This window comes from Canis lupus, chromosome 25 (genome assembly GCF_003254725.2).
Source record: "Canis lupus dingo isolate Sandy chromosome 25, ASM325472v2, whole genome shotgun sequence".
In the NCBI taxonomy this organism is placed as follows: Eukaryota; Metazoa; Chordata; class Mammalia; order Carnivora; family Canidae; genus Canis; species Canis lupus.
This window is the reverse complement of record NC_064267.1, coordinates 25,195,879-25,220,994: the sequence shown is the minus strand read 5'-3', so window position 1 is coordinate 25,220,994 and position 25,116 is coordinate 25,195,879. Positions and strand designations below refer to the sequence as shown.

General features: G+C 34.3%; 1 protein-coding gene across 7 annotated transcripts in view; it reads left to right on the top strand.

Annotated features, from left to right (window-relative positions):
• Nucleotides 1-25,116, top strand: part of GLRA3 (glycine receptor alpha 3) — a 207,616-nt gene that overhangs the window by 100,880 nt on the left and 81,620 nt on the right. For all 7 annotated transcript variants that reach the window (XM_049101298.1, XM_049101299.1, XM_025462876.3 and 4 more), the window contains 2 exons: nt 2,391-2,614; nt 11,013-11,095. In XM_049101298.1, coding sequence (XP_048957255.1) covers nt 2,391-2,614; nt 11,013-11,095 — 307 coding nt within the window. The remainder of the gene's footprint in view (nt 1-2,390; nt 2,615-11,012; nt 11,096-25,116) is intronic.

Here is a 25,116-nt window from a genome sequence, read left to right as displayed (position 1 = left end):
TTTATTTACCCTTTTCTTTGCACATTTTCACAAATGATCAGGACTCACAAATAATATTGGTTGCCTAGTGTAAATGGGACACATTGGCTATGAGGAATTAGCTCTAAAAATTTATTTTCAAAATGCTGAATTTGGTTGTTTAATAGGGAAACTTCCCAGCACAATGTTCATTTGCAGGCAGACCAAAACCCAAACTGTGAGAACTGTTAAAACCTAAGTGTCTAGGTTTTTAGGATATGGTCATTTTTGAGTTTTCCTTTGGACTTTGGCCCTAAACCAAAGACCTAAATGTGTTAGTAAGCAAAGATAATTCTCGTTATTCACAGAAAGAGCTCAATGGATATAAGATAACATTTGGCCTTGGTGACAGGTGATAGTTGATTTCTGCCTTGTATGATTTAGAAACAGAAACTGAAAGGTACCTGGGTAGTTTTTGTTTTTGTTTTTGTTTTTTAGCTCATTCCTGGAGCAAAAAGTATTCCTGGAAGATCTGACATTCTGTCTATAAAGTTTACATTAAACCAATAGCATAGGATAAGGAGGTTCAACCAAATTTTATTACATATGTTGCAGCTTAAAAGTACTTTTATTTCAACCTCACAGTGGTCAACACTTGCAGAATGTTCTCAATTATATACATAATATCTTAAGAATCAATCCAAAGGAAATTCCTTACTTGTCAGTTATGTTTCCTGGCAGGCATCATTATAACTGGAGTTGCTTCCATCTTCTCCTATAGTTAAGGTAGAGAGAGTCATCTATCCCTTTGGTGGTAGTTAGGCCTACAGCACAGATCAGTAAGGAATGCAAGAACTGGCCACCAACCACGGAGCTATGCTTCTTGGCATTCTGAACTCTAGGCTCAGAGAGGCTGACCTGTCTGGCTGGTAGAAGCTTGTTCACACATCCCCATTTACAGGTTCTGCAGATCCTTGTGGCTGGTGAGATATCCACATTATCGTGAACTTTGTGGTAAAAAGCTGAAGTGAACTCTGTTCCATTGTCACTTTGGAAGATACATGGGGCACCTAAGCAAGCAGAAAAAAAATGTTGTCTGGTATGTAATCTCAGTTACAGTTAGAAGATAAGGATCTGGGGATCCCTGGGTGGCTCAGCAGTTTGGTGCCTGCCTTTGGCCCAAGGCACGATCCTGGAGCCCCAGGGTCAAGTCCCACATGGGGCTCCTGGCGTGGAGCCTGCTTCTCCCTCTGCCTGTGTCTCTGCTCCGCCCCCCTCTTTCTGTCTATCATAAATAAATAAATAAATCTTTAAAAAAAAGATAAGGATCTCAGTGCATAAATAGTAATCAAGGCAACATGTAGATTTGTAACATTCACTGCTCTGAATTTGACCTCCCTGCAAGAGAAGCAGTCTACCAGACCTGATACTATGGAAACATTCTTTGTGATTGGTTGGTCATTATATTCTGTTAACTGGTAATTTGGTTTTCAAGGAATAAAAAATAGATGAAAATTGTTGTTCAGTTTCTTTGAGTATGTCCAGCCTTGAGTATTTTCCATAGAAATAAAATCTTCCTAAAATATTCACTTTATTCATGCTTATAATGAAGTCTGCATGTTTAATTTATTCACTCATTTTGAAAATCTAAGGGGAAAATTGTATTTATACAGTCATAGGTAATGCTTATATTCATATACTATGTACAAAACCCACACGTACACCCAACTATGAATCTATGTCATTATATACGTTAGTCAAGAAATTGTGAGCAAGAATTTGATTGAAATCTTGACTCTTCCCTTTTTAGTTTGACTATGAATAGTCTAATTGGGAAAACTCTTTAGCTAAATCTTCTTAAAGGATTACTGGTAATAATGTTCCTTTATTAGTCTTTAATTATTTCAAAATCACCTTTTATTTTTTTAAGTCATCTGTTTCATGGAACTGACATGCTATATTAAACATGAGGAAATGTGTTTTCATTGTAAAGAAGTATATATAATCACTTTTATAAAATAGATAGCTTTCAAGAAAATTTCATTAAATGCATTCTGGATTCTGTTGGATATCTACTAAGATAAATGGTTCTAGAAATAAATGCAAAGCTGAAGAGATTTTACTTCAACTAATAGCAACCCAACATTTTATTCTGACAAACAAGGAAAGTGAAATTTTCATGAAATGGCATAATATAAGCATAATAAAATTGTACTCTTCTGTGACCTTTTCTTTAGAGACATATATATCACTAAAAATGTGGGCAAAGCCTTGTAACTAAAATGATTCTTGTCAGTAGTAATGAGTGAGGATTGTAGGGTATGAAAAGCATAAAGATGTCAGTGGCTTTTGCTGAAATTCAAAGGCACCAGAGAATAGCACGTAAAATTCTAAACTTTTTAAAGCAGATTTCCCCCTTTCTTTTATCACAGGATTACAGAGTGAATATCTTTCTGCGTCAGAAATGGAATGATCCTCGCCTTGCATATAGTGAATATCCTGATGACTCTTTAGACCTAGACCCTTCCATGTTGGACTCCATTTGGAAACCTGATTTGTTCTTTGCCAACGAAAAGGGTGCCAACTTTCATGAAGTTACTACAGATAATAAATTGTTAAGAATTTTCAAGAATGGTAATGTTCTTTATTCAATAAGGTGAGTCACAGACAAATTCCTGATTTCAGTGAAATACTGTGATTTTTTTAATGAGTATTTTGAGATTTTTGAGTGTTTTTACTGTTCCACCTGAGTTCTTATAATATACCATTTACCAAATATGTCTAATAACCAATAATAGACCCAAGTTCCAGATCTAGGAACTGTATGAATAATTTTTTGAAAATCCACTTATTTATTTATTTATTTATTTTTATTTTTTATTTTATTTTTTATTTTTTTTAAACATTTTTATTTATTTATGACAGTCACAGAGAGAGAGAGAGAGAGGCAGGGACATAGGCAGAGGGAGAAGCAGGCTCCATGCACCGAGAGCCCGACGTGGGATTCGATCCCAGGTCTCCAGGACCGCGCCCTGGGCCAAAGGCAGGCGCCAAACCGCTGGCCACCCAGGGATCCCGAAAATCCACTTTTTTAAACAAATGGCTTAGTTTCTAAATATCAGCCAAATTGGTGGACAGTTTAAAGACAAATTGAATGAGACCTGATTCATACACTGTGATTATATTTTTATGAATGCATACTTCCTTTAAATATTTGTAAGTGGAGGAATATTTGAATTTCCTTGTCTGGGATTCATTTTCCATAAGTTATTTTTCAGGTATTTCTATTTTTTTTCTCTCCTTGGGCTTCTTTGGTCATTCTTTAGAAAAGATCCCATTTACATTTTAGTTATATATTATGCTTTTCTAAGAAGACTATGTATCTTTTAAAAACTAGTACCAAAACATAACAATAATACCAAAATATAAACACTAATATTGAAATTTCCTGACTGTTGAACTTTAGAGCTCATTCAACTTTGTTTACTAAATATCAAAAAGGTGTAAATTCAATAAATAACTTGAGAGGATATATTTATTGATTTGTGTCACATCTGAAAAATATTCTAAAATAAAATGATTATCTTAAAACATTATGAATAGTTTATGAATAGATTATGGATATTTCATTGTTTATATCAAGTCTTACTGGATTTGGAAAATGGTGCCATGCATTATGAATTGCTTATGTATCTTTGAATATTTTTGAGAAAAGTTATGGAATGATTCTGAATTTCATCTTTGTTTTTCAGTATGAGTTCAGATGAAACAGAGGATGTGTCTCAGCTCCTAGCTTTTGTTTGTTATAGTCTGGTTCACTTAATCAAACTAAATTCATTTTTTTGTGAGTTGTTCTTAGAAATCTCATAGAACTTTAAAATCTTCAAATGGTAAACAGTTTCTTGTTAACAAAAGTTGTTTTAGAAAAAAATCTCATTCAATTTACAAAGGAACATTTGTGATGTTTCATGAGGGACCTGGCTTTCCTGCTTGTTTAAAGACTGTCCTGGCAAACCTGACTATTGAACCTATCCATTTATCCATATTTCCTTCTTAAACCTCCTAAAACAAAGAAATAAGCTGAATAATGAATAAAAATGGCATTAGCACACAAGGGATGAAAGTAATGGGAAAGAAGACAGTGACCGATGAGTGATGATGACATATTTTAGGACGCTGGAAAATGAATGCACTTGTGAAAACTGATTTAACAGGCACAGCTGAAATCCAAGCTACAGCAGGGGAACTCAGAAGTAAGAAAATAATATCCTCAATCTTTTAGAAATTTAAGGCTGCTAGGACTTCAGAAAGTGGGAGCTGGAAAAGAAAGGGACAATAATTGATTTAAAATTTATAGAAACAAGACTGAGCTTTCTATTCCTGATTTTCTTGTCCATGTACTTTTTTTGCCTTCTGAAATGAGCAGAAAAAAGGACAGAAAATCTGGAAGAGGTTGTACCACAAGCTTCAGGAGTAGTGGCTCCCGGCACAGCTGGCATCTGTCATGCATCATTTTACTAAGAAAATGGTGATTACATGAGGTTTGCATACTGTGTGGTGAAACCCTTGTTTTCCCTAAACTGCAGAAAACCAGTCCTCAACTTCTTCCATTGAGCAGTAGCAGTCAGAAGAGTATACCTCTGGGAAAAGATCTACAGATACTGACAATTGAGGAACCACCAAGGAAAAATCTGACAGCAGTGTTATTATCCTACAGTTAAAACCATTACTCAGTGAACCATCTGCTACTAACTGCATTCCAAATAGTTTTTCTTGCCTCATTCTTAAATAAAATCAGACATTCAAGAACATTCTATAATATCAACAACCAAAAAAGAAGCAGAAATGAAGAAAAAAGAGGAAAAAATTCACGAAAGAGAAAAGGATTGACTTGAGAAAATGCAGAGAGAAGAGACCATAAAAAAAAAAATCTCTGGACAGATGAGACAACTGCATGTGCAAAATAAGAAAAGAACAAAAGAAATCATTCAGAGCATAACAGAAGCAAATAGTAAACCAAAGTAAGAAAAAAAAAAAGAATCAGTAGAATATTTGGAAGATGAAGTAAAGACATCTCCCAAGAAGCAGAATCAAGATACAAAGAAATAGAGGAGAAAGAATATGAAAATAAGAACATCAAAACAGAGGTTTAATATCTTATTAGAAAGAAAGAACAGAAAAATAAAGAGGTGTCCATGAAAAACAAGGAATTGATAGATTACCTGCTGTATTGATCATTGAGAGGGACTTTGTAGCTCTGAAAGGGCGTTTGTTGAATTTGTGGCTCTGGTAGGAATTTGTTGACTCTGAAAATGAAACAATTATTAGTACTATTAGTGAAAACAAAATGCTACATGAGAGTTATAATTACAGCAAACTATTATGCTTAACCACAAACAGTAATTACTTATTCGTAACATGTAAATGCTGAATATTAATTTAACTGTAAATATTTATGTGACTAAATTTTGAGTGTTACAGGAGAGTTAAGTACATGGAGTGTGGTATAAAAGAAACATTTTCCTTGTAGGAAATTAACAGGCAATTTTGCAAACTTAAAAAATCAAACATAATATAATAGCAATTGAGATACATGACTGTAAATCTTAGACAAGTGTCTAAAGAAGGCTGCCTCTGAGATGCTAGAACTGAATTGGAGGTAGAATGGGTAGGGCAAAAATACGACTGTTTTTTATAATACTTTCTGTAGTGTTTGAACTTAGAATTATATTAATAACCTTTAAAATATTTTGAATTATATTCATAATTTTTAAGTGCAGTCTATTTCAAGTTATGGCTTTGGAGCTAGACACATGACTTTTAGATTGTCTAAGTTGGGATTTCATTTTACTCTACTTATAAAATCAGCCTCATTTATTTTATGGATGCTAACAGAAGATACAAGACTCTGGGTCAGAGATGAAGGAATGTATTACTTACTGTAAACAAGCAACACAAGCATCAGTGAATTTGCCTAACTTCTTCCATGCCCTCCAGTTTCATTGGAACAATGCATCAGGCCCTGATGGATGTAACATACACTGGGGATCTGCGTCACAGCTGTGGAACATTGAGTTTGGGGAATCCACTGCCTTTATAGCAAACTATAAGCAAACCTTCTTTTTGTTCAGAAGAACAACATTATCTCATCTCTCAAAACTAACAGTTCCATAAACATCTCTGAGAAATGACTCAGATAAAAAATAGCTTGGGACTTACAGTCTTGGCACCGCCCAGCAAGATGTGTACCAAAATGCACAGCGGACCATGGACCACTGTGTTTTCCAAGTCAGATTTAGGCTCTACAATTTACCAGCTGTGATTTGGGCAAGTCTCTACTTGTGAAAGGCTCATTTTTCTTATATGCATGATAGTGAAAATGCTAATTACTTTGAGCCTGAAATAATGTATAATAATCACCCAGCATAGTGCCACGCATATAATAGACAGTAAAGTTGTTATCTGCATTTTCCTCAAAAGAAAACAAAATCCCTCAAAAAGTATTAGTGCTGATATTTTCCAGAATCCTTAAATTACCACTGTATGATGCTTGCAAGTTATCAACTTAAGTCTCCATTTTGTCACTTGTAAAGTGAGGATGGCAAAATCCTCATCACAAGATAATGCAAACACATCAGAGGCAGCTTAATATTATCTACTACTTACTTTACTACTACTATTAATACTTACTAATATATCCAACTTTACTATTTATATTACAGGAGCATTATTGCATTAAAAACCAAATAACAGGAAGAAATTTTATATCAGAAATGCTATGCACAGTGACTTGTCAAAGATCATAAAACAATTTCAACTTTTATTTAAACTAAATATAATCACTCTTTGAAATTCAGTTGTGAAAAGAATTAAAGCTTACTTATACAATATGTGTTTATTTTTTGAACGTTAATTTTTAATAGGAAAAGCAAGCTTATCAACAGATGCTTTTTAAAATGTTGTTCATTCAGGGGCAATCGATTTACAGTATCATAAAGTACATGTTATAAGGAGAATTTTGCATGTGAGTGATTATGCATATTTTTCTGAAGAGGTCCTTAGCTTACATCAGCTTCTTGAAGGAACCATCAACAATACTAAGATTCCACTAGTGATGGGTTGATATTCTTTAAAATCATCTCTAAAACCAGATGACAACAAAATTCCAGATTAGAACATTAGTTACAATCTTCCTTCTAGTGCTTCAATAATCTAATCTCTCCTGAGTTTTTTGATCAATATAGAATCTTAATAAAATGCCAAATCACTTGAGAAAATATATAAAATCCATGAAGAAACTCCTTATATTTTCTAAAATTTAATTACATTTCTCTGATTTTTTTTGGAAGAATCACTTATCTATCTTTTATTTTAAATGTAATAATACTGAATGAAATATATCATTTCTTACATTATATAAATACAAAATTTGAAAAGTCATATTAATTAAAAAACCCATTTTCATGAAAAATGTTTTAATGCCTTTGAAAGGCAGTATACTTACAAGTTAAGGTATGTAATCTAGAACTGGACTCCCAGAATTGCAAATTAAGCTCTACCAATCTCTGCTTTGTAATGCCAGGTGAGTTGACCTCTTAGTTTCCTCATCTCTAAAATAGGGTAATACAGTTTACCTGTCTTATAAATTTGTAGTAAGGAATAAATGAGTTGAGAAATATGTAAGGTTTTAAAATGGCATCTACTACATAACAAGTACAATGGATGTATTACCCCAATTATGATATTACAGATAATATTGCAAAGCTGATAATTAGTCAAGTGGTCACTGTTCCGAGTGCCTGGGTGCTAGAGTCCATTGAGCATCTGACTCTTGGTTTTGGCTCGGTCATAATCTTGGGGTCATAGGATCCTGACTCACATTGGGCTTCTGCTTAGCTCAAGGTCCTCTGGAGATTCTCTCTGCCCTCCCACTCATGCTCTCGCTCCTTCTCTCAAGTAAATAAATGAATCTTAAAGAAAAAAAAAAGGGGGTAATTGTTCTTATGACATTAAATTCAGAAATATTAGGAACTAATAAAGATACTTACCAGTTTCATAAAGAGCCAAAAATGCAGTCCGAAAAGTGTGTGTGTGTGTATATATATATATATATATATACTTATATAAATATATTATATATATATATAATATACTTAATTAATGGTTGAGACAGCCACTGTACTCTAGGCAATGCTTGTTCAAAAATGGGCAATACCTCCATTTTAATCAGGTCAACTGTTTGTCATGGATTATAGTCATTTTTTTTTAACATTACTACTTCACTGAGCCAAGACTTTTTAAGAGAAAATAAAAAACACCATATCCTGTTTATGTGTCTTGTCTCAGAAAGAGAACTTAGTGTCCTCTCTTACACAAGAAGATATTCATTTCCAAAACAGTAGAATGTGATTAATTGTCTTTTGATTTAGTTTCCTTTTGATGTGGTCAAAACATATCTTTAATTTGTATGTAATGTTTTGATGAAGAAATTCAGTATCACACCCACCAGGTTGACAGTATTTTTTCATCCATATGTTGTTAAAGAGGTAATTGTATAGTACTTTAAACAAAAGAAAGAATGTCAATAAACAGATGTTTTTCAGGATATGATTTATGACAGAAGTTCTACAAACAGTGTTTTTCTTTGCCAAATAATTCCTTTCAAGCCCTTCTTTTTAAAAGAATTATGTAATGCCTCTCATTTAATGCCAAAAAAATAGCCGGGATATGAATTTGACATCACATGCATGGTGAGAGCTTGGAAAAGATTCTGAGAATGCTATTCACTTCCATACAAAAGGTCACAGAATTAATTCTCCAAGCCAATATTTGAAACTGGCTGTCCCAAGAGCCTTGGATGTTTGGAAAATTAATGTGCGTATGTTCAAAATATACTTGTGCATACACTTCTAAAAAACCCTTTCACAAGACAGAGAACATTGTGTCCACCTGATTTTACAGTTGCCTTTTTAAGAGAGAACTTTGTAAATCTACAAGATCATACTCACAGAATCTATGAGCTAGCTGAGCCAAGAGAAAATTGCTCTTGAAGAATGAACTATATGAATTATTTTAGTGTGTTATGGACTCTGAATTGAAGGAATTGTCAAGTGATCCTCCTGGGACTCTAAAAAACACAGCAGCTTCACATGTCTGTCCATTTATATCTCTCAAATTATGTTAATCGGACCTCACCAAGAGTATTCACTGTAAAACAGGAATTATTATAACTTTATGACTATGGCCTACACAAAAATGTTATTTTGGAGAATGTGATTACATTTAGCAGTGCTGATTATTTTTTGTTAACACTAAATAGGCTTTGTATGTGATTTTTTAAAAATATTTTTAAAGATTTATTTATTGATTTTTGAGAGAGAGGAAGAGAGAGAGAGAGAGAGAGAGAGAGCATGAGTGGGGCAGAGGGAGAGAATCTTTTTTTTTTTTTTTTTTTTGAGATTTTATTTATTTAGTCATGAGAAACAGAGAGGAGAGAGAGACAGAGACACAGGCAAAGGGAGAAGCAGGCTCCATGCAGGGAGCCTGACGTGGGACTCAATCCCAGGTCTCCAGGATCATGCCCTGGGCTGAGGGCGGCACTAAACCGCTGAGCCACCCGGGCTGCCCAGAGGAAGAGAATCTTCAAGTAGTCTCCCCACTGAGTTGGGAGCTCAACGCAGAGCTTAATCCCATGACCCGTAAGATTATGACCTGAACCGAAACCAAGAATCTGATGCTTAACCAACTGAGCCTCCCAGGTGCTTCAGCTTTGTATGTGATCTGGTTCTGTCATCTTTGTGCCCATCCCATGTAATTCTGGCATGGGGAAGATGGGGGGTAGGATGCTAGTAATCCTTAATAAGTAATATTTATTGAGTGTTTACCATGTGTCAGACACTTGTCTAAGCACTTTACATGTATTAACCCATATTGTTCACCACAGTTCTCTGGAGCAAGTACTATTATTGTATTCATTTTGGAGATGAGAAACCTGAAATATACTGAAGTGAAGTAATTTACCTATGGTCACAAAGCCTAGGTAAACAAACCCACCTAAGGTGCTCACTGATATGCTGAATTTCAATAGGAATATTTTAAATAGAGGGGCTGGCTGGAGAGTTCTAAGATAAGAAATTTATTTTAATAAACTTGGGTTTGTTTGGATGTGCGCCTCTTTTTCTCAGGTTCAAGAACTACGAATTCTTGCCAATCTTTCAAGGTAGTAATATACTTCTCCAATGAAAAATATTTTTTCATGAGTTATGCATTATGAGTAATGAAGTAATGAATTTGGGTTATGAATTATTTGGAATGCCAACATACAAATACTTCCTGGAAAGTGAAAAATGGACATAATGCTGGTGCATACCATCCAGGTCATTCTATTTTGTGTAGAGCTAAATTAGAAGTTTGGTGAGCATAGGATTATGTTACACATATTCCAGAGGGCTCTTTCTTAACCCTGGTAAAATCTGGTGAAATGCCCTAGTCCTATAGCAGAGGACCTCACTCTAACAGCTATAATTTTCAAGTCCCTCAGATTCCATTTTTTTTCCCCTCTGATTCACTGACTTCTTCAATGTTTCAAGATTACTGAACATTGTCATGCAGGATTGATTCCTGTACCCTGCTCTCCCAGTTCCCTGGATATACATACCTCCTCAAACATGATGTACATGTGATCTTGGAGAACTGTGCCCTTTAGCATTTGGCATTAATTTTATAGACCTACTCACAAATTTCTTTCTGAGGGTCTTTTCTGGAAATATAGACCTCTTGTAGACATCTACAGCCCTCCATAAAGGAATGAAAAGTTGAGTAAAATAAATAAATGTTATTGGATGTTTAAATATACAGCTTTTCTCCTCCCTGAAAATTTATGTATAAAGATACAGCTGTTTCATAGTTAAAAACATATCCAAGCCGAAGTAAATTTTATTTGAAGAGTTGTTAGTCACTAATCAAAGCTTGTTTTCCAGTTGTACCCTGAACAATAGAATATTAGTATGATATCATAAATTATTTTTAAAAATAATTACTTTGAATTCTTTCAGATTGACATTAACACTTTCTTGTCCAATGGATCTCAAGAATTTTCCAATGGATGTACAAACATGTATAATGCAACTGGAAAGTTGTAAGTACAGACAACTTACTTTTTCTGAATACTTTAAAAAGTGTAGTCAATATAAATTTTAATGGATTATGTAGATAATTTATAATTTATCTGTAGATAAATGTAGATAATTTGTGATCTCTTTCTGTCAGATATTTACTAAATAGGCATGTTATCTTTCATCGTGTAATGAAAGTAATCTCTATCAACACATATAGTCTATACTATGATAAATAAATTGAGAACCTAGGCAACACTTATAGTCTATACCATGATAAATAAATTGAAGACCTAGGAATAACAGTTTTTAAGCTTGACAAACAGCTATATATCTCTATACAAATTACTGAAGCTAAAAAAAGATAATAATCATTAAAAACAAACCATCATTTTTTTAGAGTGCTGGCTATAGACCAACCATTTTACATGTTATTTTCAATACTCAAAAAAAGATATTATTGTCCTCATGTTTCTACATGTCAAAACGGTCATTTTGAATACCTGGATACTGTGATCCAACTTATGGAGGCGGTGACAACAGCTCATCTGGTTCCAAAACTTATGCTTACTTTGAACCATTTTGCTAATGTTTATTCAGAGTGTACTCTGCTGGGTATGTTGTGCATGTTATCTCAGGAGAAGAGAAACTTCTCACACTTTATCAGAGATCTTTCCAAGCTTTGAAGCATTCTTTTAAATTTCATCTTTCAAAGTGGATCCGTGTGCATCACCGATTAACATTAACACAAACATTTCAGGTCTTTCTGTTTCTTTGAACTTATCTATAGAATCAACCCAAAGTTAATTGTTTTTAAATGTTTAGTGGCATAAAAAAAGTAAGCACTGGGCAGTCTTTTTCTTGTGGTACAGTGTTCTATCAGGGGAAAAAAAAAGTCTGTTGACATATCCCTTGAGGAAAATTTAAAGGTAGGTCTTCAGATTTGCAGGCCTCAGAGGCAAAGTTTGTAGTGAGATGGAGCTGTCACTAGATGGCGAGCCTACTTCATGGGGGAATGCGGCCATGCCTCTGGTTTCTCTTAAGATAAGGAAGTGGAAATATGTCTCTCACAATAACTCCTTCTTGTTAAATTTAAATGCATTACTTTTATAGTAGTTCCTAAATGTTAAGCACACACATGAATAAAGTACTGAGCAAAGGAAAATAAAATAAAATAATGTAGTTTTAGTTGGGGGAGCTATTTAGAAATATAAATGGGGAGAGGCAACAAAAGATTCCAAACAGTGAAGATTTTTTAGCCACATCATGAAGGCATTTTGCGGACAGGCCGATTCTATATCTTGGATGCAAAATTGGGTACATGGAAGGGTGTCAAGCAAAAAATCATATGCAAAATAGTATAAGACAAAAAGCTACCCTAATTACTAAACCAGATGTGCTGATATTATCCAATAGGCAGGGAGCAACTGTTCAAGATATAAGAGCAAGAGAATGATTTGCTCAATATTATGCCTTTAAAGATTCTTTTAGCCAAATGAACCAAGGTTATTTAAGGTTTCATAATATTTCAAAACAAAGAATAGAAGTAGTGTCAAAGGGGAATGATGTGGAAAGTAGAAACATAGAGGTTGGTACCATAGAGGAAGTAACATTTTATCTTTACCTTTTTACCTTTTTTCAACTGGGCTTGAAAATTAAAGACATAAGACAGGCTAACAGGAGAAAAGCATACAAATTTATTTAATGTAAGTTTTACATAACATGAGATTCTTCATAATGAAATGAAGACTCTGAGAAGTGGCAAAACCTAAATGTTTTTATACCAGATTGAACAAGGAGAGGCAAATATGAAAAGGTAACTAAACTATGCAAGGAAGCTAAAGGAAGCTAAAAAATTGTTTTAACAAGGTCTGTACCGAATTCTCTCAGCTTCCATTCCCCATTGAAGATGTTTCTTTTTTCCTGCTATAGAAAGGGGGTTTCTATCTCCTGTTTTCCACAGGAGTTGTTATCTCCTGTTTTCAGAAAGAAAAAAAAAAAAGCAAAACAGTAGATGCTTTTCTGGCATCTGCTGTTTTTCAAGGGCCTTTAGCTCAAAATAATCCTTATGCTAAAGGGTCATATTTTTTTTTTAAAGGGTCATATTTTATGGTAAAATCTACCACCTTTCATTTACTTCAATACAAAATGCATGTGAAGTCTCTGGGAGCAGATGAATTCAGAGCTTAGGTGAATAGAGTCAAACTTGAAATATTAACAGAGAAAGAAGACATAGGATGAGAAGTAAATGTGGAAGGGAATATTGATAAGTTCCATCTTAATATATCTGAGTTATGGGATTTAGGTATCAAGCAAAAAGGAGAAATTAGAATTGGGGATACACTATTGAAAGCCATAAAGAAAGTGATTCAAACAACTAGATAACATTTCTGAAGGAGAGAATATAGAGGGAAACAAAGAGGAGCAGACCCTTTAGAAATGCCTGCATTTGGAGATTATTGGAAGGACTTCCAGGCAAGGGATGGTCATGGATAGCAAACTAACGTCAGTATCATTCAATTCCAAAAGAAACATCTGAGATCTCTTTAACAGTATCAAATGCTACCAAAAAAAATATTTTTTTTAAGGTGATTGAAAAAAGAGCCATCATTATTGGTAACAAAGACAAATGTGATTAGAATGATGAGGGTCAAATCTGGATTCTCTCCCCCCCAAAAAAATTTTAAGAGTTTTATGAGAAAGTGGGAGCAGTGAGTAAAATCTATTACTCCATGAATGTTAGTTACTGAAGAAAGATGGGAAAGAATATAGTGCCTGAGGGATAACTGGGTCACTGGACTTCTTTTCTAGAATAAGGAAAGCATACTGAGCTATTTTGCAGGACAAAAAGCTGACATAACAAGACCTTTCATGGTGTCTGCTTTTCCCAGAACATTCCCAAATCAATCAAAATCTCCACATGGGAAAACAGAGCCTACTGCCTCCTCCCTCTTGTTTCTTATTTCCTTATCAGGAATGAATCAGGGATGAATAGATTGCCTCACATCTCTTTACTATTTCAGGCATTAGATACTTCCGGCTCTCTTATTAAAAATTAACTGAGCTCACAATAGAGATACTGTTTATCAAACGTCTTTAGCAGATGCTAAGAAAATCTTGTCAAAGTGGAAGCTACTGAAGTCAAATCCTTCAAGATATTTTTCATAAACTCTTTTAGAGCAATCACTCACTTTTTTTTTTTTTTTTAAATAATGGCTTAAAATCACAAGTGAACCTGCTGGAAAACAAGTTAACCTACTAGAAAGCAAGAGCTGTAAGGAACCTAGTATTTTGATGAAATTCTGACTGCAGAGGGGAAAAAGAAAACAAATTGGGTTGAGAGGTGTAGAAACAAGCAAAAAAGGCACATAATTTAAAGGCAAAGCTTTTAATGGCCTGTCACGATCCAACTTTCTTAAATTCAATGAGTGTTCCATGATGTCTGTCAATGGTCAAGACTGTTCTCAGTGGCCCGAGGAATGTTCATTCATCTAAGAATAGATTGAAAAATATCTATCAGGTATCTAATATATTCCACATAATATCTCAGGTGACCTAATAATTCATAAAGCACAGCAGTCCCTCTTTTTAAGAACTTGGAGGACAGTTGAGAAGTTCTTTATACAGACTTGCATTAAAGATAAGTATATATTAATGGATACTGTTAGTACAAAAGGAAGAGTGAAAAAGGCTAAGAATAGTGCTAAGAGTCAATAAATAACTCAGAGAAGCATATTTTGTCTAAGCTAGCCATGACCCCACACCTCCAAAAGTGTATATTCGTGACTTGGACTTAAAACCCTGGGTTAGCTCACTATTACCATAATTACAATAAATGTGGGGTACCTGGGTGGCTCAGTCAATTGAGCATCTTACTTTTGATCTCAGCTCAGATCTCAATCTCAGGATCATGCGGTCAAGCCTCAAATTGAAGCATGGAGCCTACTTCAAACAAAACAAAACAAAACAAAACAAAAAAACTTAAAATAAATGCGAAAATTATATTAACATAGCAAAATAAAGAGATTCTCCACCTAGTCATTAACAAATATTAAGACTCAACAATATCTTGTCAACTAAACACTTTTAAAAAACACTTTTCGAAAACATTTGGGAAGAAAAGCCAGAAAAATGTGTATCAGAGAAATGTATCTAAAAAACTCCAGGATGATAATTTCAATATCAGAAAAAAAGTATAGAAAAAAATTATAAGACAGAAATGCTTAAGTATGTAAATAACCTATAATAATTATAGAAATATCTTCCATATAACTTCCAAATACATAAAGCAAAAAAAGCATGTAAAACTAAAGTTAAAAAAAATAGAGGGGCGCTTGGGTGGTTCAGTGGTTGAGTGTCTGCCTTCGTCTCAGGTTGTGATCCCAGGGTCCTGGGATCGAGTCCTGCATCAGGCTCCCCGCAGGGAGCCTGCTTCTCCCTCTGCCTCTCTCTGTGTCTCTTATGAATAAATAAAATCTTTAAAAAATAGATAAATGAGTAATTTACTTGAAAATAGTGGTACAGGGCAGCTCCAGTGGCGCAGCGGTTTGGCGCCACCTGCAGCCTGGGGTGTGATCATGGAGACCTGGGATCGAGTTCTGCATCGGGCTCCCTGCATGGTGCCTGCTTCTCCCTCTCCCTCTGCCTGTGTCTCTGCCTCTCTCTCTGTGTCTATGAATAAATAAATAAAATCTTAAAAAAAAAAAAGAAAATAGTGGTACAAATATTGGAACAAAAGTAATTATAGGTAAAGAGAACACTCATGGTTTGTTTTTAGCTTATAAGAACAGTTTAAAAATTATGTAGTAAGCTACAAAGGAAGCTTTAATAAATTCCTAAAAATCAGCACATGATAGAATGTGATTTCTCACTAATATGACTAGTAACAATATAAAGTTACTATAAATTACTATATATTAACATAAATTATTACCTATTACTATACAAGGGTAGATCTGGAAACTAATAGTATAATAAATTACTCCTTGTTTAAAGAAGAAATAAAGGAAAACTCTATACTAAATGATATTGAAAGCATTAACTATCAAAATCTTGAGACATAGTGAGAGTAGTTTTCTCTACTAAAAACTACTGAGCTAAGCCTTTTTTTATATTATTTGAGAGAGCAAGGGAGAGCATGAGCAGGGGGAGGAACAGAGGGAGAGGGAGAAGCAGATCCCCACTAAGTGGGGAGCCCTATGTGGGACTTGATTCCAGGACCAGAGGTCATGACCTGAGCAGAAGGCAAATGCTTAACCAACTAAGTCAGGTGCCCTGAGCTAGGCCTTTTATTCAAGAAGACTGACAAGGAATAACAGCGCATTCAAAGAATCACATAAAAAACGCAAACTGGTACTTTGAAAAGTCCAAAAACTAGATGCACCCCTGGAGAAACTCTTCAAGGAAAACAGAAATTAGGTTACATATAACAGATACAAAGTGAAGAGAAGGAAATTACGGTAAATATACTAGATTGAAAACAATAAAGAAAAATCCTGAGCACTCCATCTTTTCCAGTTCCATTTACTGATCTGACATTATAAAAGAACCTCAGGCAACAGCTTTATTTGAAAAAGGGAATGAAAAGAAATTGACACACTGCAGATAGCTAATTTCATCACAAATTAATGAGAAATTCAAAGAGCTGAGACAATAATGGGGAAAACAGAGAACATTTAGAAGACTTTTTCTGTGATTTGCATAAGAATTAAACATAAGGATAATTCTCTCAAGTTTTCTCTTAATCACAAAACTAAATGTTGCTTCAGTTACATGAATTAGAAAAAAATCAGTGATTAATGGAAAAAATAGTGCAGAAGCTGACTTCTGCTTAAATATGCTGTGTTTTCTTGTAAAACTACAGATTTCACTAGAAATGTATTTTAGATTACTGGGGGTTTTGTGATACAACTTGAATAAGGAATGGTTGTGGAAATATAGAGAAATAAAGTTGGCAGTGTTGCTTGGAGACATGAAGATAAATGAGATTTCTGAAGATAGTCTTTAAAATAAAGAGCAAAAGAGAGGACAAGGAAGACCACATCATTGAGTTTAAGGAATGTTGAGTGACAAATGGAAAAAGTAAAGCAGAGAAAGACAATGAAAACTCCTGTGACATTTTAACATATTTCCTAGAGACTGTTTTTCAAATATTATTATCTACTTTATTCATGGAGTGTACATTCATATAGCACTTTCACTGAACTTAAAAAAATCAGAAAACCAACATTACTTTTTTCAATATTTAACTATAAATAGAAATGTATTAGATACAAAATTATGTTTATTGTAGTGATTCATTCTGCTGCCATTTAAAATCAAAATGAAATAACCACAGTAAAACTGAAACTTTGCCCCTAGATTAACCTAGAAAGCTAAATCTCATCACCAAGAATTCCTTTGCAGCCAAAGGAAAGAATGAGTCTCCATGTGTACAGGCACACTTCATTGTATTGCACTTTGCTTTATTGTGCTTTGCAGATATTATGGGTTTTTTTACATATTGACAGTTCCTGGCAACTCTGCATCCAGCAAGTCTTTTGGCACCATTTTTTCAGCAGCATTTGCTCGCTTTGTGTCTCTGGGTCATTTTGAGAATTCTCACAATATTTCAAACTTTTTCATTATTATCATATTTGTTACAGTGATCTGTGATCAGTGATCCTTGATGTTACTACTGTAATTGTTTTGGGGCTCCATAAATGGCACCCATATAAGATGACAAACTCAATGGATAATTGTATGTGTTCTGACTGCCCCTATTGACCAGCTATTGCCCCATCTCCTTCCCTCTTTTTGGGCCTCCTATTCTCTGAGACATAATATTGAAATTAGGCCAGGTAAGAACCCTACAGTGACCTCCAAGTGTTCAAGTGAAAGGAAGACTCACCCAGCTCCCACTTTATTTATTTATTTATTTATTTATTTATTTATTTATTTATTTATTTTTTTTAATATTTTATTTATTTATGACAGATACAGAGAGAGAGAGAGAGAGAGAGAGAGGCAGAGACACAGGCAGAGGGAGAAGCAGGCTCCATGTACTGGGACCCCGATGTGGGATTCGATCCCAGGTCTCCAGGATCACGCCCTGGGCCAAAGGCAGGCGCCAAACCGCTGCGCCACCCAGGGATCCCCCAGCTCCCACTTTAAATCAAAGCTAGAAATGATTACATTTAGCGAGGAAGCCATGTCAAAAGCTGAGATAAGCCGAAAAGTAGGCCTCTTGTGCTGGTTTGCCAAGTTTTGAAAACCAAAGAAAAATTTTTGAAGGAACTTAAAAATGCTACTCCAGTGAACACAAATGATGTGTTCACTGGAGTGATAAGAAGGCAAATGATAATAAGGCAAAACAACCTTAATGCTGATATGGAGAAAGTCTGAGTGGTCTGATAGAAGATCAAACCAGTCACAACATTTCCTTAAGCCAGAACCTGATCCAGATCAAGGCCCTCTCTTCAATTCTAGGAAGCCTGGGAGAGGTGAGGAAGCTAAAAAAGAAAAATCTGAAGCTAGTGGAAGTTGGTTCATGAGGTTTAACATAAAAATGGAAGGTGAAGCAGCAAGTGCTCATGTAGAAGCTACAGAAAGTTATCCAGAAGATCTGGCTCAGATCATTAATGAAAGTGGCTACACGAAATAACAGATTTTCAATGTAGATGAAACAATTTTTATTGGAAGAATATGCCATCTAGGGTTTTTATAACTAGAAAAGAGAAGTCAATGCCTGGCTTCAAAGCTTAAAGGACAGATTGACTCTTGTTAGGGGCTAAAGCAGCTGGTGACTTTAAGTTGAAGCCAATGCTCATTAACCATGCCAGAAATCCTAGGATCCTTAAGAATTAATGCTAAATCTACTCTGCCTGTGCTTTAAATCAAACAACAAAGCCTGGTTACAACACATCTGTTTACAACATGGTTTACTGAATATACTGAGACCCACTGTTCAGAAAAAAAAGATTCCTTTCAAAATATGACCACTCATTGACGATGCACTTGGTCACCCAAGAGTCCCGATGGAGATGGACAATGAAATTAATAAGGCTGAGAATACAATATTCATTCTGCAGCCCAGGCATCAAGGAGTAATTTTGACTTTCAGGTCTTATTATTTGAGAAATACATTCTGTAAGGCTCTAGCTGCCATACATAGTGATTCCTCTGATGGATCTGGGCAAAGCAAATTGAAGACCTTCTGGAAATGATTCACCATTCTAGGTGCCATTAGGAACATTTGTGATTTTTGGGAAGAGATCAAAATATCAATAACAAGAGGAGTCAGGAAGAAGCTGACTCCATTCCCTCATGGATGACTTCAAGACTTCAGAAGAGGCAGTAACTGCAGATGTGGCAGCAATAGCAAGAGAGGCATAATTAGAAGTGAAGCCTGACTATGGGACTGACTTGCTACAATCTCATGATAAAACTTGAACGGCTGAGGAACTCTTTCTTATGGAGTGTTTTTTTGAGGTGGAATCTGCTCCTGGTGAAAATGCTATGAAGAATGTTGAAATGATTTAGAACATTACACAAATTTAGTCAATAAAAAAGCAGCAGAGTTTGTGGGGATTGACTCCAGTTTTGAAAAATGTTCTTCTGTGGGGAAAATGCTATCAAACATCATCACATGCTACACAGAAATCATAGGTGAAAGGAAGAGTCAGTTGATGCAGCAAACTCCATTTTGCCTTGTTTTAAGAAATTGCCACAGCCACCTCAACCATCAGCATCCACCACCCTGATCAGTCAGTAGCCACCAGCATCAAGGCGAGACCCTCCACGAGGTTAGCTTGATAGTTAGCATTTTTTAGCAATAAAATATTTTTAAATTAAAGTATGTACACTGCATAGGTTTTCCTTTTTGGGGGCTTAATGCTATTGCCCACTTAATAGACTATAGTATAGTGTAAACATAACTTTTGTATGCCCTGGGAAGCCAAAAAATTATTTGACTCACTTTATTGCAATATTTGCTTCATTGCAGTATTCTAGAACTGAACCTGCAATGTATCTCTAAGGATGCCTGTAGGTTCAAAATTCAAACATTTCCTTTATCAAATCTAAAGGTTTACCCCATAGTGTGCTTATTTGTCAAATCTCCAGAGTTTTACCTCATTGCTTTTATAAAAGCAATATACTGTTATTCTTCCAGTCTACAACATCCTCATTCACCCTCATGAGGGAATTCTAGAAGAAATACTGTGAGTGCTTGCTGTTTGGTATATAGAAATTGTATTAGTTTCATTTATCTTTCTAGTACTCATTTTTTTTTTTTTTTAGTGTCAAGTTCAGTCAGAAAATACAGGCCAATTACCATGACAATTTGCATCTTCAAAATTCACACCAGTAGAAACCTATTAAAATATCAATAAAAATATCAACTCAGATATGCTGCAGAGAGAATTCTGTAATGAAGCCCTACTTGTCATTATATGTTTTATTTAAAGAGTAGTGTGTGATTTTTAAGAGTGTGTGTCCCAATTTTTGTGTGTCATTGCTGGTAATGGGTAAGGTTAAGTGACATTTCTACTGAAGATAAACTAAATATTGAATCGTTCTTAGGATTAGATTGTATTAATTTACTGAAGTTCAAGATCTACTACATAATCTTTTTTTAATTGACTGTATGAAGTAAAGCATAAATCTGTCTTTTCTTTTTCTTTTATTAAAAGATTTTACTTATTTATTGAGAGAGAGTGTGAGAGAGGGAGGAAGAGCACACAGAGAGAGGGAGGAGCAGACTCCCCACTGAGCTGGGAGCCAGACGTGGGACTCGATGCCAGGACCTGGAGATCATGACCTGAGCTGAATGCTCAACCATTTGAGCTACTCAGGTGCCCCTAAAGCTATCTTTTCAAAAGACAATTTTCCATTGATATAATAATTTTATTTATAAATGCATCTTGTTTCTTTGCTTCACAAATGATTAATCTATAAGAGAAGGAAACACAACTATGTTATGAGTTAAACTATGTCCCTAAGGGATTGACAGTGGAATTGCTATGCAGGAAGAAAGATGAGAATCAAACTAAAGATTTAATTTTCAGCCTTTAATATATACCATAGCAAAATTATCTAAATTGACCATTTTTTCCCAAGGACTGAAGATATTTTTAATCTTGGAAGAACATTGAATAATAATTTCCTAATGTCATAATAAAGCTTTTTTATTTATAAATAGACAACGATGGCATGGGTATATAAACTATCACTGTATCTATAAAAGGTCCAATTCCTCATCTCATATCTAAAGAGGAACGTAGGTAACAACACAGGAAAACCCCACCAATGTGAGAAAGTTAAAGAAATTTTAATTTATCAGATTAGAAAAGAAAATATGAGGAAATAATTCAGGGAAGAAAGGACTCTTTTCCACAAAGAACAGCCTAAATCCCTAAAATTATAGAAAAAGATCCTTTTAAGGTCAATTAAATTACCAAAAAAATTGTAAGAAGCCTTCAAAATATGTTTTAATGGGGTTTTTGGATAGGAATATCTAATGATAGATGAGAAGTTTTTCCTATTTTATTTTCAGCTGAATTTCAAAACCGCATCTGATATGATTCAGACCATTACTCTGGAATTTATGCCAAGGCTATTTAGGAATTAGGAATTTAGGAATGAAGATTTTTCACAATTATTTCCTAATAATCTTTGCTGTTTCCAAGCTCTTTCATAATTTAGAACAGTGTAGATAGTATTCAGAATAATACTATACCTTTTGCGGGGCTAGTCAGAGATACAAACTGTTCTTATTTTCCTGAAGCTTCTGCAGTTACAATGTTAATTAGAAAGCAAGTTTTCCCAAGACACAAATATTCATTAATGAACTAGCTACTTCTAAAATTACTCCCCACTTAAACATTATTCCATCCTACTTAACCCCGTGACTATTCTTCCCTAGTTTGTTCTCATCTTTGGACTTTTTGCTGATTATCAGATATTCTAAACGTACGGTGGTATTATAAAAACAATGTAGTTACAAGTCTACAAAAAGGTGATGTCACACTCATTTTCTTATGTTTTACATATGTTATGATTTAATCTTAAATGCAACTTAATGAGATGGGTCCTATCTCCATCGTAAATATCAGCAAATTAAGGTCAAGAAAGATTAAGTGAGTTTCCCAAAGTCACCTAACGATGAAGTAGACAGACCAAACGTCTGTAAATTAATAGCTCACAAACCTTCAGTAACCAAAGTTAGAACCACTAGTATAGAATAATGGTTAGAGGTTAGTTATACCAGAGAGTTTTAGGGAGAGTATAATTACTAAGAAGACAATTGAGCAGGCCTATAACTTAAAGGAAACCACATAACAAGCTGCTAATGGTAGGATTATTCAAATTAAATGCACAAATTACACATAAAAATGTTTTAGTTAAATACATTTTGACATAGCCGTTGTTCCTTGTCAGGTCAATAAAATTTACTTGAGTGATATTCCTCCTGGCAATAATCAGTAAGCATGTGCCAAGTGTGAGGATTTTCTTCCTTTTTTTTTTTCTTTTTTTAATTCCAGCTGCTAGTTAAGGACATTAGCATCTGTAAGCTGTGTCAAACCCAGAAGTCTCAGCCTCTCTCTCTCTCTCTTCTTCTTTCGATTGAGAAAGCTGGCCAAATGTCATTCTTAACCTCCTAAAACTGTGAATCTATAGTTGATTTACAGTTCTTAAAACTGATTTCACCTTAAATGTATTCTCAATCGTATTCTCCCTTCCAGTATTTCTTTTGCATACTACTCATGGAATGAAGTATTAAACAGTAACCTCTTTTTTTCTTCTGTGCGTGTGGGTTTTTTTTAAAAGATTTTATTTATTTATTTATTTATTTATTATTTATTTATTTATTTATTTATTTATTCATGAGAGACACAGAGAGAGGCAGAAACCTAGGCAGAGGGAGAAGCAGGCTTCCTGTGGGGAACCTGATGCGAGACTCGATCCCAGAACCTCTGGATCGTGACCCGAGCAGACGCTCAACCACTGACCCACCCGGTCATCCAAATATGGGGACACTTTTGAGACTAAAAGAAAGGCACCAAAGATATTTCAATTATTATATTTTATAATGTCTATTAGCTGATAGTTTTTTTTTTTAATATTAGTGGGTGAATTCAATAGTTCCAAACTGTTTCTTTTTTAAAAATATCCTTTCTACCTTGAGGACCACTTCAAGATGCCTCTCTCCTCACCATGAACATGATTAAGTGCCGGAGTGGCAGTACACATTCTCTCCATTAGTCCACCTCCTGTCATAAATAAACAAATAAACAAACAAACAAGCAGACAAATAAAATATGTCCTTTCTAAAGGAATATATGCACATATATTAAAAAATCAAAATAATTGGAATCATCTTAAAAGTTGCAATTTTGGTACTGAATTTGAAGTTGTTAACACTGTCACTGGACTCTGCTATTTGGCCTATAATTTTTTTAATAAGAAAATAGTCCCTGTCGTTGAGGTAGCTCAACTCAATTATCAATACTTGATAATTTCAGAGGTTGGTTTTACGTATTTTATATTGATACAGGTAACTGTTTCAGCAACATTTTTACAGATGTTGTCTTTTTCTTGAATAAGAGTACCTTTTATCAATAAACATTCTTTTAGGACAAAACCCAGTCAAAGTAGTTGTTTCTTCTTAAGAATCTTTTTTTATTTCTTTGTGTAATTTAGATGCTGGAAAATGTGTCTTCTTAATTCCATTTCCATTTCTATTTAAGTTATCCAATTATAAACAAGCAGTCAATATAGTCTTCCCATTCCAAAACATAGTTATCGAATTATAATAGGAGACCTTTCTCCCTTATATTGTAGAGATTAATCTCAAAGTGTTCCTGTTTAGAAACTTTATTTTTATAGTTGCTGTTTGCTAAAACCGTCAGAATCCAAAATGTTAGTGTTCCATTCATAAAATAATGTAATTAAATATTTCCAACTGATTTTGAACAAATGCAACCAAAATTTAGAGAATCTATTGACAGAAAATTCAATAACATTTCAAAACATATAAATTGGTTTTCAAAATGCTTCTTCAAATGTTTATAATTCTTAAAAAATTTAACTGACAACAAGCAGTAAATAGAAAAAGCATGTTGTGGCATAATGAAATATAATTTGTAATTCAACATTAGCTTTCTCCTACACACACAAAAAATTTGTATTTCAGGTACTCTGTTCCAATAAAAAAGTTATGAATGTTAACAACTACAGCTTCTCTTTCATTGATAGAATACAAGAGTTTATGGATGTAAAATAAATTATATATGGGGTGCCTGGGTGGCTCAGTCAGTTAAGCATCTGACTCTTAGCTCAGGTCATGATCTCAGGATTGTGAGATTGAGCCCTGGGTCAGGCTCCCTGCTGGTCATGGAGTCTACTGACTTAAAATTCTGTCTCTCCATCTTCACCTGCCACTCCCCCTACTACCCCTGCTCCTTCTCTAAAGAAAGATAAATAAAAAATAAAATGAAATAAATCATGTATGCATCACAAATAATTCCAAGAACACTGCAGCTCCACAGATTTCTTCTTTTTAAGTTATGCTGTGTTTACCACAAGCGTAGCTACCATCTGTCACCATACAACACTACTACAATACCATTGACTGTATTCCCTATGCTGTACTTTCATTCCCGGCTTACTGGCTTTTTTACAACAATGATGAATTCCAACAAATATTTTATTCAGATCTGTCATGAGTAAGTGACATTTATTCTCAATGTTGAACTTTTTAAATGAATGTAAGAATGACTTCACAATAGAATTTATGATAGCATTACATAGTTCATCTTTGACAAATGTAATTCCAAAAGCTTTACCTTGATTACAGAATTAGATTTAAAAATTAATTTAAAATTAATTTGACCAATTTTCTCTATAAAGCAGGAAATGATACTGAAACAAGCCTAACAACATTTAATTGCTTGCAAATTTCCTGTCATGCACTCTTCCAAGAAAAAATGAAAGTAAAAAAAGTGAAATTAATTCAGAAAAGTAATGATTTGATCTAAATAAAAACTCATTTTTTATAGAGTAA